Source organism: Drosophila pseudoobscura, chromosome X (genome assembly GCF_009870125.1).
Source record: "Drosophila pseudoobscura strain MV-25-SWS-2005 chromosome X, UCI_Dpse_MV25, whole genome shotgun sequence".
NCBI lineage: Eukaryota > Metazoa > Arthropoda > Insecta > Diptera > Drosophilidae > Drosophila > Drosophila pseudoobscura.
Window position 1 is genome coordinate 10024792 of NC_046683.1, and position 17789 is coordinate 10042580.

The 17789-nt window shown below is 39.8% G+C and overlaps 1 protein-coding gene across 8 annotated transcripts in view; it reads left to right on the plus strand.

Moving 5' to 3' along the window:
- The window catches only part of Moe (moesin), a 28827-nt gene extending 11465 nt beyond the window's left edge, over nt 1-17362 (plus strand). For 3 of the 8 annotated variants that reach the window (XM_015186379.2, XM_015186376.2, XM_015186380.2), the window contains 8 exons: nt 8562-8705; nt 13143-13322; nt 14230-14364; nt 14565-14591; nt 14707-15473; nt 15547-15934; nt 16411-16623; nt 16685-17362. In XM_015186379.2, the coding sequence (XP_015041865.1) occupies nt 8691-8705; nt 13143-13322; nt 14230-14364; nt 14565-14591; nt 14707-15473; nt 15547-15934; nt 16411-16623; nt 16685-16849 (1890 nt within the window). In that variant the 5' untranslated portion in view covers nt 8562-8690 and the 3' untranslated portion in view covers nt 16850-17362. Of the gene's footprint in view, nt 1-8561; nt 8706-10656; nt 10741-13142; nt 13323-14229; nt 14365-14564; nt 14592-14706; nt 15474-15546; nt 15935-16410; nt 16624-16684 lie in introns of those variants that run through there. The other 5 variants (XM_001354949.4, XM_015186375.2, XM_015186377.2 and 2 more) reach the window with 5 other exon arrangements.
- Nucleotides 17363-17789: the final 427 nt, after the last annotated feature.

Consider the following 17789-nt stretch of genomic DNA (forward strand, 5'->3'; position numbering starts at 1 on the left):
ATAGGTGGGGCAAGCCATTCATTGATTCAATGAATAAACTCTAGTATGAATCATGGAATCGACAACGAGGCTATTATTAGAAGTTTAATGGAATTCCACAGCTAAACTTTGACATGATCCAATGTGATCTATGCTGTGACTCGCATGACTCTTATTTTAAATAAAGTTTATACGTCAAGATAACAATTGGATGTACGTGGAGGGGAGTGGAGTGGAGTGGAGTGGAGTGGAGTGGAGAGGAGTGGAGAGAGGGGGGAACGAGTGAATGAGTGCACATTAACGTATGCATAGCCTCAAAAGCTCAATGTCACGCATATTATTTACTCTTCTACCTTCAGGCGGAGTGGAGTCGTCGCAGTCGTATCTCTATCTATTGTCTCTTTTTCAAAAGGAGAAGTGTACGGGTAAGGGGTACGGGGAATGGGAATGGGTTTGGTTGGGGGCCTCCGCATCGTCGTTTAGTCGTTTAGTGCTGCTAATAATATTTGCACGAGTGTTTTGTGGAAGGTAAAAATGAAATGAAATTAGCTAACAAGCAAAGGCTGTCTCTCTGGCTCTCTATCTCTGTCTCTGTCTGTCATAAATAAGTTGCAAATAATATACGAACGAGGGACATAAAACTCTGAGTGTCTCTGTGTGTGTGTCTGTGTGTGTTTATTTCGCTTTCGTATCTCTGTTGCATCATAAAACATGCCTCGACGCACACACAGTGCATGCAAATTGTCTATCTTTCATAATACACCATGGATCGGATCGTATCGTATCGGATCGGTTGGGATTGGAACGGTTCGGTTCGGTTCGGTGGATTGTCTTTCCATTCCATTGCGAATCGTAATAGTAATTGTCAAAAATTGAAAACGAAAGCATTTAACCAACAAGTTGGCTGACGCTTTTTTGTGGCCCAATAAATCAAGTGCCCGCGGATGAGTAATTTACATGCCATGTCGTCGCCTATGCCTCAGGTCTCCGGCCTCCGGCCTCCGCCTCCGCCTCCGCCGGTGGTGACTGTACCTCTCCCGTACGGAGTACTCATCCAAAGAATACAATCTCTGGGGGCCGCTGGATAACTGGTTTCTTGTGTGTTTGTTTGCTGTTTATTTCTCTTGCTGATACGGCAAGTTGTAGTTTTTTTTTTGGAATTTTTTTTAGCGATGATTAATACCCGTTAGTATTTCCATTTGGCAAACCTGTAGAATGTGTGCTGCAGCTGCCGGTGTTGGGCAATGTACATGCAAGTGTGGCATTTAAGATGGGAATTTCCGCTTGGTATTCGCTAATTGCATGTGGATTTGGGATAAATAACTCAATATTTTTAGTGGCTAGTGCACTTTTGGTTTTGTTTGCATTGGAAAAATGGTTCCACCTCATTCTAGAGGGCATTCATACATTCCAACATGTGTTGGAAAGCCCTAAAACGGTAAAAAAGGTGTTGGAAAGCTCGATAAATGTCATTTGTGCAGTCATTCAGTACTGGAAAACTATGTAGATGAAAAGTTGTCAGTGCAATCAGTGTTACAAAATGCCATTAATGACGAGTTTGAAGCCAGTCGATGTTCAGCCAATCGAATGCAGAACAGCAGGCACCCCACAAGTGTTGGTAAATGCACTAAAGAACGAAATCTGATTGAATATGATTTCCGGCATGTGCCGCCATCGACTCTTTATCGATTCGATGACGATGTCTTCTCGATGAGACAACACCATGCCGCCAAGCGACCCAATTCTTCGCGTCCCTGACGCTCGCAATGTACCCATTCGTGTATTATTTGTACTGAATTTTCTGTATTGTTTGTACTGTTTTGTAGTACAAAATATCTGCCCGCTTCAGTGATAGGAGCAAAAAAAAAAAAAGGGGAAGAAGAAGAAGGAGGAGGAGGAGTTCGTTCTATGCTTTGGTGTCTATTTGCCAATTTCTAATTGTTTTCCGATTGTGCGAGTGTGGGTTCGTACGTTCTTCTGATTATGCGAGGTATGAGGTATATAAAATATTTTTAGGCCGATTGCCACATGCGAGAGACCCAGACGAAACACGAATGTGTGTGTTTTTTTTCCGAAAAGATAAGATATGCACATGATATTCCCCCGCAATGAGTGTGTGTGTGTAAACGCAGTCTCGGAGTCGGGTCGGGTCGGGGAGCGGAAGTGGCTTTGACACAACATTAACTTGAATTTGACTACAATTTTCGTGCGTCTGTCGAGCGACACACAAATCGTGCACTTTAATTTTAATTGCCGCCACAAAAGCAATCGGCAATCGGCAATCGGCAGTCGGTAACCGATAAACACACACACACACAACTGTGGCGGTCAATCAAGTTGGAATGCAATTATATGGCTTATCAATCATTTGGAAATTGCTTGAAATAAAATGCTTTAAATGGGGCTTAATATCCATTAGGAAATAATACTAAAAAGAAAGGATTACGATGTACAAATTTACCCTAAACGAAAGGATACCCATGCCTCATTGCCACTGTAATTTGTAAACCAATTGAGATTATCAACTCAATCATTAACAATGAAGTATTCTAGTCTTTTCTATCACAAAATAATGATGTGGAGTTTTCCCTAAAACTTTCCATTGATTGGCTCTTCACTTAGGGTCCAACCAACCAAACAATCAACCAACCAACCAACCAAACATCCAAATTATTTGTTAAATGCCCTTCACCACCACCAGATGATAAGCCAACAAAACAAACAGTTTTCTCTGTCCGTCGAGTCTCTCTCTCTTTTGTTTTCCCTTTTTTTTTCGGGCAATTTTGGGGTGTGCGTGTGTTTTTGCATGACAATTGACAAAAACAATTAGCGGCAATCGACGGGATGTATCGTGTATCGATACGATAGAGAGCTTACACAATACGAGTATTATATAGCCATGAAAATGGTTGAGAGGATGGATTGAAATGGAATGGAATGGAATGATGGAGGCCTTTTTGGTCTTTTTTTGGTAACTAAAAACTTAATTAAAGCCAAAAAGATGCTAATCTAGTGTTGGTAAATGTCATAAACACTATACATACTCTCAATAATGTGTATTGTACGGCTAAGAGGAACTTTAAACATGGTTGAACACGTAAATGACTGATTTTCTTTGAGTTAGTGTTGGCATGTGTCAGAAAGTGCTGGTAAATTTTATTATTATGCATTTTGAACCATACCTAATTCAAGTTCGGTCTTCTAGTCGAATAAACTTTGCAAGAGTGTTTTAGGTGTTGGTTAAAGTTAGGAGAGTGTTGGTAAATGCCATTAGCATACAATTCATACTGTTCTCTCTATAGTTTCTGTGTTCTCGCCACATTAGAGCATTAAAAGTTCTTGAAAATGTTGGTAAATGTCATAGGAATACTAATAGTGTTAAAAAACTCACAACTATAATGTAGGAAAGTTTCGATAGTGATGAGTTTTTGGTATGATCAATATCGCTTTGCATTTACCTCCTATCTGCAGTCTGCATTGCTTTACCAGTGCTAAAATCCATCTATAGTGTTGGTTAAGCAACGGAAGACTCTGTTTTGGTTCTATAATCTTTCGAGAAGCGCACCATTAAATCCCAAAGTCTAATTACGTCTATGAGTTGGCAAAATAATATCATGAGAAAGACGAGAAAATACACATTCGTGACGAACGAGAACCCGTAGATAAACAAACACACGTACGTGTGGGGATCAGTTCCGAGGCGGGAAATGCTTAATGTATTTGCGTGCTGTGTTAATTGTGGCAGGGGCAGCGATGTAGCAATGTCTGATGTCTTTCTTTTTGATTCCGATTCCCCTCCGTTCAACGGGAAAGGTGGTGTTTCCTCATCATAATATTTTCTCACCCTCTCAGCCTCTCTCTGCTGTCTGTCTGGCTGTCTGTCTGCCTGTCGGTGGTTCTGTCGCACATAGTATATTTTCTTTACGTGCGCGATTCTGTTTGTCGACGGTATCTGGAACATTTAAGTCTAATTTGCTTCATTAAATTGTCACATTTGTTATTATGTTTTTTTTCTTTTTCTTGACGTCAAACTGATGAATGGTCTGTCGTTCTGCTGGGTATGCTCGACTAAACGGAATAGTCGATAGGCATGAGCACGCTATCTGAGGAATGTTCCGCCATACCAGAGGTATTTTCCGTTCCAGATCTCCATTGCCTGCTGTTGAAAGTGCCGCCAGTTGATGAATGGCCCTGTAATTTTGTGTGTTTCCATCGTTCGAGCTTAATGAAAAGCTGGCAGGCGTTTAGATTACTCGTATATTCCATTCTAATGTAATTAAGATTTCTCCCTGCTGTTTGTGCTTTTGTTTTCATTTCCATTGCCTCGGATTTTCATTCATAAAAGTATATATATCTTCTATCCTACACAAAATATAGTTTACTTGGTCAGGTTTTTTTTTTTTCTTCTTTATATTTATTCGCTGTGTGTATCCCGCCGCTTGATTGCCTTCGTGGCTGTGCATTTTAATTATTGAAAGTGGGGAGGGGGAAAATCAACGCTCCATGAAAAACACAAGAAATACCATCAAACCCGAAAGTAAGGCGGGTCTCTAGCGAATCGAAGTGTGGGATACACTTGAAGATTTATAGATTTTGAAGTTTTTCCTCTTGTTTTTGGATGATTTGTTTCTGACGGTCCTATGTATCATATAGTGATCGGATAGTGGCGATTGTGACTGGGAAAAAAGAAGTGAAAGAGCTTACTAAAGATTCTGACTAAAAAATAAGTGACACCAAAAAAATTAAAGTTAAAAAAAACTAATTAGAAAAATAAAAAAATATTTAAATTAAACAAAAATAAAAAAGTTTTTAAATTCAAAAAAAAACAAGTTCTAAAAATAAAAAAGTTCTAAAACTAAAAAAGGCTTAAAAATAGAAAAGGTTTAAAAAAAAAAAAGGTTCAAAAATAAAAAAAGTTTAAAAAATATATAATTTTTAATTATTAAGAAAATAATAAATAAATTTACAAATTGTTGTGGAAAGTTTATTTTATGTAAAAACCTTTACCATTTTTTTTAAATGGTCCACACTCCAAAGACTCTTTGGAACCCAAAGACTCTCCTGTTCTCTTCTGTTGATTACGAATGAAGAAAGCTCCCTTTTTTCAGTTGATAGTCGCAGTACCCGCTTTGTGGATCGACAAATAATTGTTTGAAAATTAAAAGTCAAACAGAAAATGAACGCCAAAGTGGACGAAGAAATAATTTTATTTGCTGCTCATTTATTATGATGGGGCTTTTTGGTCGAAAGAGAAAACGAGAAACACCAAATGAAAGTAAAAGCCGAAAGAGAGATGGATACCATGGCATGACTCTACTTGCTACTCGCATTGTGATGGAATGGATTTAAAAATGCGCTGCGTTGCGCATACGCAATATTCAGCCAGCCAGCCCAGTGTCCAGTCGTCCAGTCGTTGTCGCTGTCGTTTATTTTTCGTGTGCGCGTGCGCATGCGTGTGCGTGTGCCTGTGCCATCCATCGGAGCGATGGCTGTGTTCCGGTGGTCAAACAATAAACGTGATTTCTGTTGGCTCTCCGTATTTTCTATTTCCATTTCTGCTTAAAGTTGAACTCATTAATGTAGTTAATGGATATTAAACACAAACCGGCACAAAACAATGCTCTCAATCTCGTTATTTGGAGACACAAAAAACACACACAGAGAGACGGAAAGAGAGAGAGAGAGAAACTGAACAATTATTATTATGTAAACGTTTGTGTTTAACTGAATGAACGATTTGTGTGGCATGAGGAGAAGGAGGAGCAGGTGGAGGTGGAGGAGAAGGCGGAACGGAGGGCAGGAGAATAATGGTCTGTAAAGCCATTCATTAACCAAAAATTATAATAACGCAAGAGTTGGACAGCTGCAGCGCATTGACCGCATTATTACAGTTCAATTGCATTTGGTTACAGTGTTGTAAAGTGAGAAAAAACGTTTAGTTGCTGCTTCACTTAGAATATAGCCATTGCCTAATGATGTTGTGATTTGAAGAGAGAGAGAAACAAATCAATTCTCCTTGTTAAGTGACAAAATCTAAGAAAACTGTCGAGAAAACCATATTTTATTGGAAACTTCTTAAATGAAGTTAACCTTGTGCCACAGTGTTGTGAAGTGGCGCTGAAAAGATTAAGTACTCAAAAGTACAGTTGCCTCCATTTTCAGTGTTATAAAGTGGCAGGGCATACCGCTTACCCTGGGTGCGCTCAACAGTGCTGTTGAGTGACATGCTGGTACAATTTTCAGTGTTGTCAAGCGCCAAAAGAGACGGAACGCAGGCATGCCATGCGAAAAAGAGCGATGATCATACATTTTACACGCCATTCGAATGGAAATGGAAACAATAAGATAGAAATAAACTCGCAAAATCATTTCCGGCCAAGCGGCAAGACATAAAAGATACCAGAGGGAGAACGGAGGGAAGGAAGGGAAGGGAGAGTAAATTCTAAATTAAATAAATAATAAAATTGCAATTAAGTTTCGAGAAAACGAAGATACGGCACCCCAACAACAGCGAAGGGAGCGAGAGAGAGAGTACAGGATGCACTTAATCACACAAGTTGTTTCATGGCTTGAATGGTGCTATTTTGTGATTCACTCTCGACGCTCGATTGAACGAGCAATCGTAACTGTTACTTTTTGGCCGGGAGACACGTTTCCCGCGGTATTCTCCCGCGAATCAGGCCAAAGGAATTTTTGTGGCTTGTTGATTAGCGCAAAGCGAACGCTAACAGCAACACCATTCAGAAGCAGGCATGAGCTCATTTCAGTTTACTTTTTTTATTTATTTTTTATTTGGATACGATATGCGGTGTGCCACGCGGTGGGGACTGGAGCGGAGTGCTGTGTGTTGTGTGCTGCGCCGCTAAAGCCCTCTTCAAGTTCACGCGCTGGCGATAATAAATGCCGCATGATGTCATCATATTTGTGCGCCCAAAAACCCCAAAGAAATCATCGTCTAATAATTTGATTTATTTGCATTTCATGGGAAGTAGCAGAAAGGAAGACGGTGTCCTATCGCTGGTTTGTTTCTATGGGATACACGATTTGTTGCAACTGCCATTGACGTCATGTGGTGGCCACCGAGATCGGAGATCAGAGAGGTTCGGGGGCAAGCCACAAAGCCATAGGCCACAGGCCACAAGCTTAAATGTCAAATTGTGTCCGAGATTTAATTGGATTTTCATACATATTTGTTTTTTGGGAGGCCATATTCCATATTCCTCCATCCCCAAAAATAGAATGTTTGCGCCTCAAGTGCAAATTACCCAAAAATGGAGGGGGGGGAACAAACACTTTGTAAAGCCAAATAAATAAATACTCGAAAGATGGAAAAATACATACATATGTACGTTGAATAGAATGTTTACCTTTTATGGGGGTTTGTGTGTGGATTCATTCGTTTCAGTGTTGCAAATAGCTGCTTTCAATGTTGCTAAGCCATATTTTCTGGTGTTGTACAACGTTTAAACAAATGAAGTATAAATTTGAGCAAATATTTGCACTGGATTCTTGTGATAAGAATTAGCAGCTGAATTAGTGTTGCAAAATGTGCGACAATGTTGGAAAAAGCCTTTACTTGCAAAGCTCAAGCCTTTAGTGTCTCTTAGGGCCTATTTGGGACTGGATTTATTTGGAAGTATTGTATAGCATCAAGTACATTCTGTGACGTAAAGAAATGATTCTAAAGTCTTGTTTGAGGAAGAAGAATCTGGTTTAGCTGCAAATCGAATGCTCACGAAATTCTTGAAGGCCGAAACCTCCAAAATTTGCACTCTTACTATAATTCCGCATTAATAAATGAAAATGAATATGCATACATACATATGTCTATATTTATCACGTGTTTCCCCTGTGGTTGTATCTGGGGGCCCAATAATAAAGTCTATAATGATATTTATGATTTCACCTGGCACTTTGACAACAAAATGCACCGCACAGAAACCCCCACACTGATGTCTGATGTCGTGTGACAGATGGATTGGTGGCATGATGGACGTACATTATATTTCGCTGTGGCGTTCAAAGTTTCTCCACCGTCAAACGTTTATTTCGTCGTTGGGTTCTTTAATTGATAAAAGCGAGCAGAGCACTTCCTAATGGGCGGAAATGGTCGAGAGGTTCATGGGCGTTGGGCGTTAAGCGATTCAAATGTCTCAAAAAATATCACGAAAAGTATCTCGACTTGCATGCCCTTGAACCTACACAAATTGGGCAGATAAAACGTTTAAAAACGGATAATAAATGAGAGAAGTACTCGCATACTTTCATCTACACAAGAGGCAAAGATTTCTTTTGTGCTTTCCAACATTGTCACTCATTTTACAACACTGGAAAGCGAAGAAATCAAAGAACTAATTTGCCTTTTCATTAACTTCATTGACGGAATGCAATCACTGATTCATCGCATGATTATCTTCTTTTGTTTCGTAGAACTCTGAGTAATAGTGTACCGCTCTATAGATCATATAAAAAGGTTTACTTTATTCTCTAGTGCAACAGTTGGTGGCAGTTCCTTCGGGTCTTTGGTGCTTTTCGTTTGTCTGTCACTAATCAAAGTGGTTTTCTTTGATTTCTGTTTGCAGTTTGAGACTCACCTTCCAGCACTAAACGAAGCAACGAAGCAGCCAAACGCGAAGAAACCTCCAAGAGGACTCCCCCCAACAAACAGCATTTCGCTTTCCCCCCGTCAGTAAAGGAAAACAAGCCGGAAAATGTCTCCAAAAGCGGTAAGTATTTCACAAAGAAATGATATATGATATATTCCCATAAGTGAAGGGCGCCTGCCAGAATTGGGGCCCAAAATAGCCAAAAACCAAGAAACTATTCCATGATATGTCTGTCTTAAATAATCAATGAAAACTAAATCATAAATCAGAAGAGAGAAGCACCATGCACTGATTTCGAGAGCGGAAACCCGATAGAGAACGAAGAAATTCATATTTTGTAGTAAATTCTTATAGATTACGGAAGGTGCCATCAGGTGTTCTGCTTCGTTCTGGTTCTGGTTCTGGTTATCAAAACACTCGAACCGAACGACGCCTGCCTGCAATTGTCGTCAAAGGAGATCCATCTCTAAATGTAGTTTCAGCAATCGATTGAAAGCGTGACATGAAGACGTCATTGCACTGACTGACGTCTTGTTAATTGAATTTATTGGCCATATTTTTCATCGATTTGGTGGAAAGATAACCCATCGACGACGTCATTGATACAACAGATACTTGAACATTGAGAGAACATTTGACCATGGCCCTGAGACCGACTACACTCCTTCCTGTTTATTTTCCCTTTGATTGACGGCAGATAGAGATATCTGGAGAGATCTTTGGATGGGAACGGAAGGAATGGACTCCATGGGGAGTCGTTTTTATTGGTAGACGATGACAAGGCTTTTACTGATTGATTGGTTGAGTGATGGGAGCGATGGATTATTACGTGGTTCTAATGGGAGCTCCCCATTACGTGATCATTGGAGTGAGGGAAAGAAAAGAAGAAGGCAACCAACAATTTCTATACCTTTCCAGTAATTATTTGGGTTTATCGAGTCACACGACAATCGGTTATAGGAGATTGGTGATTACGAAAAGGGAAAGTTCTTTCTCTTAAAGATTCTTCCCCAAAAACAACAAGAAACCCTTAGGCTTGGCCCCTAACTCAAATCGAGCACACGACATGTCTGTTGGGCATTCTCTTTGGCACTTTGCGGCTTTGGTTTCGAGGAACCCTATGAGTGGAAGCACCATTGAAATCTATAGGTTATTCCCTCTCTAAAGATAATCCCCATCTATCTGTTGCCCGTGTTATTTATATCTATATATTCTAGGTAATCCCTATCTTCAATATAAGCCACTAGCTTCTGGGCAATACCCTATCTCTAAAGTTGATTCACTCTTATCTGTCGGGGAAAACGCTTTCCCCCCGCAGTGGAACCATAACTTTCCCCTTTTTCTCCACTGCCCATCCAACACTCTCTATAACGAGTATATATATAAATATATTTATATTAGATGTGTGTGTGTGTTGGGGCGGGGGTAATTGCTGGCTTCAATAAAAAATCGAACTGACAGGCACAACGCGTCGTATGATTGACGCTGATTTGTTTGCCTTACTTCATGGGGCTGGTGCTGGGGCTGGGGCTGGGGCTGGGGCTGGGGGCTCTATCTATCTTTATGTTGACCTCTGCGGTCACCATCTGACGGACGGCCGGACACTTAACTGCCAGTCAGAATGCTGAATGTTGAGGCAGTGTCAGGTTTTACTTTTTTTATTTTTTTTATTTCTAATTTTAGATGCATAATTAACGTGCAATTTGAGAAACGGAACAGCGATGACGATGCCCTCAGGGCGGCGCCCATCACATCACTCCCCCTTGGGCAAACACAAATTTAGTTCAGTTTTATTTTGCTTTTGTTTTTCCAGCATTTTCTTGTGCTCGGCTTTCCTTCTGTGTTTTCTCTCTGTTTCGGCTTACAAAACGTGCCTCGACTTTTCCATTTTCCTCAGTTGCCGCTGGACAACAGAACCGTATCGAACGTCGCCTGCACTGCATTCGCGCATTGTTTTTCCCCCCGGTTTTCCACGGCATTTTCCAACGACCCCACGCACGGTCCACGACAAACGACACATTGTTCTTTGCCGAAACAAAGAGCTATCAAAATTCAAAAACTACTGAGAAACCCTTTCGCGCCCAGAATGGTCGTCGTCTCCGACAGCCGTGTCCGTATGCCCCGCTACGGCGGAGTCAGTGTTAAGCGGAAAACAGTTCGTGTTTTTCTTCTCCTTTTTTTCTCTTCTCTTCGTTTTGTTTTGTTTTTGTTTCTGTTTCTGTTTTTTTGAGTGCTGCTGCTACTGCATTTTTATGGTTTCCGTTTTAAGGAAAGATGAAACAACGGAATCTGTAGATACCCTTTGTTTTCGTAGACGAGGAAATCGATTGGGGAATATCTATCGATATATGATTTAGTGATCGACTAGTGGCGACTGCGACTGAAAAGAAGTGACGAAGGGGGGAAAAAACTAACGAGAGATATACAAAAATATATAAAAAAGGGTATATTTAATAAAATAAAAAATAAAATCAATTTAGAAACAAATATGTTTAAAAAAAAAACAAGAAAAATAATATAGAAAATCCAAAAAATAATACAATAATATAAAATTAAAAAATTGAAGATTATAAAATAATATAAAATTAAAAAAAAGTAAGATAAAAGATAATACAAAAATATAAAGTTTTAAAAATAAAAGACAATAAAATAATATAAAATTAACAATATAAAAGAAAATACAAAAATATAAAAAAATAAATAACTTTAAATAACAAATGAAACAAACAAAAAAAGACATAATAAAGTTTAAAAAAAATGAAAAATAAAAAATTAAATTGAAAAAATTAAATAAGTTGAAATTGGAAAAATTCAAAAAATTGAAATTGAAAAAATACAAATTAAAAAATATTTGTAAAAATTAAAAAAAAACCTACATATGCAGGCATTGAAAAATTGAAAACATACAAATATGAATAATAAATGAAAATGTAAAATATAAATGTAGAAATGAATACTGCAAAATTTTTGTTTATTGTTTTATAAAAAATAAATAATAATAAATAAATCAATTTTTTATAAATAATTTAAAACTTCTGAAAATCGTACAACTCCCAAGAGAAACAGAAAAAGAGTATCTGTTGCTGCCGATGTCGATTTTTCACCCACCAAAAATTCTTTGCTAAAAGTCGCAATACCCTACTTTACAGGGTATATGGGGAAAATCAAGTCGTGCATTTTTTTGTTTGTTTAAACTCGAACAAAGAACTGGTTATGATCCCGACTTCCGTTTCGTGGTAGGGGAAGGGGCGGTTTCTGCTGGCCGACCAGACCAGACCAGACCAGAGGGGACAGAGAGGGATGGGGTGTGACTGAGTGAACAGAGGGAAACGACGCAACGCTGTTGCATTAACCCAAAAACGTTAATTGGATTGAAATGAAAAACGTTTTCAATTTCCTAGCATTGTGTCACGTTTGATTTGCATTCACAAACTGGAAAACAAAGGCAAAGAATGAACACAACAAACCAGGGGGACAAACGATGACAAACAATCACAAAAACGAAGGGATCCATGGGGGAGAAGGGGGAAGGGGGAACCATTCAGTGATGAAATCGGAAGTCGAGTGGAGGCTATGCAAAAGCCTTTCCTTTGAACGTGGATCCAAGGCAATAGATCAATGATGACCAATGATTGAAGTCTTCTCCCAAAGTAGAGAAGAAAAGGAGCTGAAAATCCCTTCAAGAACACGGGGGAAAACAAGTTTCCCTCCTCTCTAGCTCTTTTCTCTTGAGAGTTGCAGGAAAAACTTGCTTGGGTGTTCTGTTGTTGAAGTTTTCCACCTGTCCGCCTACGAGAAAGAGAGAGCACCAGCACCAGCGTGCGTGTCCCATTTTCCATTCGTATTTGCAAACAAGTTCTTGGCTTTGAATCGAATTGTCGTTTATCGATAATCGTGTCATGTCGCTCTGCTTTCGCGGATTAACGGTATTTGACGTGGTACAACATGTGGCATGGTGGCTTGTTGGCTTGGTGGCACGTGTCATACGGATTGTCTGGTGTTTTGGATTGGTTTCGATTTGCGTTTTTGCATAAAAGCTGCATTCGCCGAACGACGCACGTTTTTTTGCGAGCCACGCAAAAGGAAAGCTTGCGGAAAAATCACGCTCTCGCGAGGGAAAAGCAACAACAGCAACGAAAAAAAAAAAGAAAATCAATCAGGCATGACACCCAAAGCCAGCAACAGAACGAACGTACGAGAAAGAGTGTGACGCAGCCGACCGACTGGACAGCACGCGGGTTATACAAGTTGGCAAAACACCCATACAGCCATACACACGGTATCTGTGTGTGTGTGTGTGTGCGTGTGTGTTTTGTCACTTGACCAATTTCCCCCCTGGGGGGGTATGGGGCAGGGGCACAGATCATAGGTGAGTGGGTTGAGAGAGAGAGAGAGAGAGAGCGAAAGGCACTTGGTGAATGCGCGTGAGGCTAGCAAACTGTGTGGCAACTGTACTTCTCTCCTCTGTTATGCAATCCCGCAATTAAACCCCCCCCCGCCAACAGATTAACAATAATGGAATCGAATCCCAAACTAAACTCCTCTTCGTTTTTGCAGCTGAATGTGCGCGTCACGACCATGGACGCCGAACTGGAGTTTGCCATCCAGTCGACGACGACGGGCAAACAACTGTTCGATCAGGTGGTCAAGACGATCGGCCTGCGTGAGGTTTGGTTCTTTGGTCTTCAGTATACCGACTCCAAAGGCGACTCCACATGGATTAAGCTGTACAAAAAGGTAAGCCAAATCGAAACGAAACGATCATAGAATATAACTGATGACAGGGATAATCTTAAGAGCTAGGGAAAGTGCATTTCAGACGAGGCAAGACTTTTTCTCTTCACTTAATAAATTAATATAGGAATTATATTTAGGAGGAAGGAATATATTTAGTAAATGTCAATAAGCAAATCCACTTTCAGATGAAAATATGTAAGAAAATTTCTTAAAAAAATAACTAAACTTTTTGAATTAAATAAAATATGTTAAGCCCAAATAAAATGATTCAAAAAGTAAGCAATTAAAAAGGAAATTAAATTTTAAAAAATAAATAAAAATAAAATTAAATTAAAACAAAATTAAAATGCAATTAAATTAAAATAAAATTAAAATAAAATTAAATTAAATAAAATTTGATTAAAATAAAATTCGATCAAACAAATATAATAAAAATTTTAAATTTATTCAAGTTGTATTAATAAAAGTTAAAATAAAAAAGAAATAAGGATACAAATTTAAAAATTAAATTAGAACAGAAATTAAAAAAGAAAAATTAAATTAGAGCCAAAATTAATTAAAAACAAAAAAAATTACAAATAAAAAATAACATTTTAAACAATACTTAAAGTACAAAAAATAGTTTTTAATATAAAATTAATAAATTATATTAGTAAAATAAACTAAAAGTTCAAAATTAAAATATTTAATACAAAAGAAAAGAACTACAAAAAAATATATCAATTTTTAAAATACACAAAAATATATATATAGTACAAATATTTAAAAGAGCATGCACTCAGTAAGTTGTTTAATTAGTTATTTCTGAAATGCACTTGACTTATACGATAAATACCTTAGTGTTTGTTGGATTTATAATGTTAATTATTATGTATAATAATGTAAATATAAATGTATATAATAATAGCCCGAATCGCCGGCCATAAAGACCATAAAGTACTTGAAACGCGTAAAGAAATATGTGGACAAGCGGACAACAAGCGACAGCAATGGAGTCCATCATTCGGAGACAAGCGAAGAGGATGACGATGCCGACGATATGGTGGGCAGACGAGAGATCGAATCTATTGAACCCCCAAGCGAGAATCCCCTAGAATATTGCTAGAATAGAATAGAATAGATTTCTGTAGATTTATGTAGAGTATTGCTTGTGGAATACAGAACTGAGGCCACTACTTTAATGTTTACTAATAACCTCTTCTGTCTGTGTATAATTATTCATGCTGCTTAAAAAAAAACCAGACTGGATCAATGCCGTTTTCCACATGGGTAACGAGAGAGTCAATCCATCCATCCATCCATCCATCCTACAGATTCCCCCAGTGATCGCCAGCCGTTCTGATCCGTTCTTGTTAATGATATGCTTCGTTTTGGTTTGTTGTAGGTCATGAATCAGGATGTCAAGAAGGAGAATCCATTGCAGTTCAGATTCCGTGCCAAATTCTATCCGGAAGATGTGGCCGAGGAGCTCATACAGGACATCACATTGCGCCTGTTCTATCTGCAGGTGAAGAATGCCATATTGACCGACGAGATCTATTGTCCGCCCGAGACGTCCGTGCTGCTGGCCTCGTACGCGGTGCAGGCACGTCACGGGGATCACAACAAGACCACCCACACAGCCGGCTTCTTGGCGAACGATCGCTTGCTGCCGCAGCGGGTGATCGATCAGCACAAGATGTCCAAGGACGAGTGGGAGCAATCGATAATGACCTGGTGGCAGGAGCATCGCAGCATGCTGCGCGAGGACGCCATGATGGAGTATCTGAAGATCGCCCAGGATCTGGAGATGTACGGCGTCAACTACTTTGAGATCAGGAACAAGAAGGGCACCGATCTCTGGCTGGGCGTCGATGCCCTCGGCCTGAACATCTACGAGCAGGACGATCGACTGACGCCGAAGATTGGCTTCCCCTGGTCCGAGATCCGGAACATCTCCTTCTCCGAAAAGAAGTTCATCATCAAGCCGATCGACAAGAAGGCCCCTGACTTTATGTTCTTTGCCCCACGTGTTCGCATCAACAAGCGGATCCTGGCCCTCTGCATGGGCAACCATGAGCTGTACATGCGTCGTCGCAAGCCCGACACGATCGACGTGCAGCAAATGAAGGCGCAGGCGCGCGAAGAGAAAAATGCCAAACAGCAGGAGCGGTAAGCGATTGCCTCAGATCGAATTAAACTCGATTCCTAATTGATTCCGGTCTTCCTTGTTAACCTTCACTAGCGAAAAGCTTCAACTGGCGCTGGCCGCTCGTGAACGTGCCGAAAAGAAGCAGCAGGAGTATGAGGATCGCCTGAAGCAAATGCAGGAGGAGATGGAGCGCTCGCAGCGCGATCTGCTCGAGGCCCAGGAGATGATCCGTCGGCTGGAGGAGCAGCTGAAGCAGCTGCAGGCCGCCAAGGATGAGCTCGAGCTGCGCCAAAAGGAGCTGCAGTCGATGCTGCAGCGCCTCGAGGAGGCCAAGAACATGGAGGCCGTCGAGAAGATCAAGCTCGAGGAGGAGATCATGGCCAAGCAAATGGAGGTGCAGCGCATCCAGGACGAGGTCAATGCCAAGGACGAGGAGACCAAGCGTCTGCAAGACGAAGTCGAAGAGGCACGACGCAAGCAGGTCAGTCAGTCAGCGGGCAATAGCCATGGCCATTCTCCTCTACTTTAGTATCCAATGTCTGACCCAGTTTGATAAGCCCTGTAATCAAAGGTTCAAAAAGGCAATCGGGCCATATTCGATAAGAAAATCATTGCGGTAATTCGATTGTTAGATCATTATACAGTCACTCCCTATATAGGCGAACGATAAGCGATAAAAGGGGGCAGATTCAAGAAGCTTCTACCAAAATGCTATACCTGTTCCCCATAAAGAATCGCTTATCTTTGATTTCATTGTGAAAGACAAAATCATTGATTGATTGGTCTTCAGGCACTTTTATTCCCTAAAACATTGAAAATTTTGCCTTTCCCTGCATGTTTTCCGTATAGGGCTGCCTGTAAAAATGTCCCATAAGCGAAAGGAACTGTGGCATTCATTCCATCTCTAGAGTCTATCTATCGAAATACTCATATGCTTATGCTTTGCATTTGTTTCAGGCTGAAGCGGCTGCCGCATTGTTGGCTGCATCGACAACGCCGCAGCATCATCATGTGGCCGAGGATGAGAACGAGAATGAGGAAGAGCTGACGAACGGCGATGCCGGTGGCGATGTATCACGCGACCTGGACACTGACGAGCATATCAAGGATCCCATCGAGGATAGACGCACGCTGGCCGAGCGCAATGAGCGCCTGCACGATCAGCTTAAGGTCTGAAAAATCAGCAAAGTCTCCAAATTCGTTTTATTCAAAATTATATTCTCTTTGGCAGGCCCTGAAACAAGATCTGGCGCAGTCGCGGGATGAGACGAAAGAGACGGCAAACGATAAGATTCATCGGGAGAATGTGCGTCAGGGACGCGACAAGTACAAGACGCTCCGTGAGATCCGTAAGGGCAACACAAAGCGTCGTGTTGATCAATTCGAGAACATGTAAAGAACACGCACGCACGCACCGCATGCCCCGGACTCTCGGACTCTCAGAAAAGAGAGAGATGGACAGCGAAGAGGAGTCTCCAAAAAGAAAGAGAAAGATATAGAAAGCAGAACAGAAGAACAGAAGTACAGAAAGAAGAGAAAGAAACAACAAATATAATTCCGGTCGTTGCGACGATGACCCCCTAAAAAACTACAAGAAATATCCGCAGAAGTCTCCTATCCTGAAAATCCGTAAAAAAAAAACTTCAGATATTTTTTGTTTTCTGAGAAGCTTGTATAGAGAAGAAATCACAGCACACAGATATAGTTACAGATACAGATAGAGATACCCTAGAGACAGACAAAAAACACGCCCTGGACGATGACACAATTATGAGAAGGGACAATCAATCAATAGATCACAGTCGAAACACAACAATCACTAGAATCAATCAAGAATATTTTCAATTTTGAAACGCGACAGACAACAGAAATTAAACCACAAATACAACTACAACTACAACAAAAACAACTATTTGCATTTTTTCCCCCGTTATAATTATTATTTTTATTATTATATAATTACTATTTTTTTTTAAATTTGTATAATTAAATAAGAACTTGATTTATTGTTTCTTAAAAATAACTTGAGAAGAGAGCAAACAAAACAAAAACAAACAAAAAACAACAACAGAGAAACAAAAAATATATTATATAAAATATTTTTTCTTCTTTAATCATATTTTTGTTTTGAAAGAAAAAAGATTCTTCAAAAAATAAAAAAAAACAACAACAAACAAACAAACGAAACACAAGAAAAACCATCAAAAACTATTGTGAAAAAAACCAAACAAAAAGTTTTTAAATTAAACAATAAAAATGTAAAAACAACAAACAAAAAAATTTCGATGGAAATCGGAATGGAAAGCCCCTGCCACGAAGGTGTGTTGTTGCTTTGG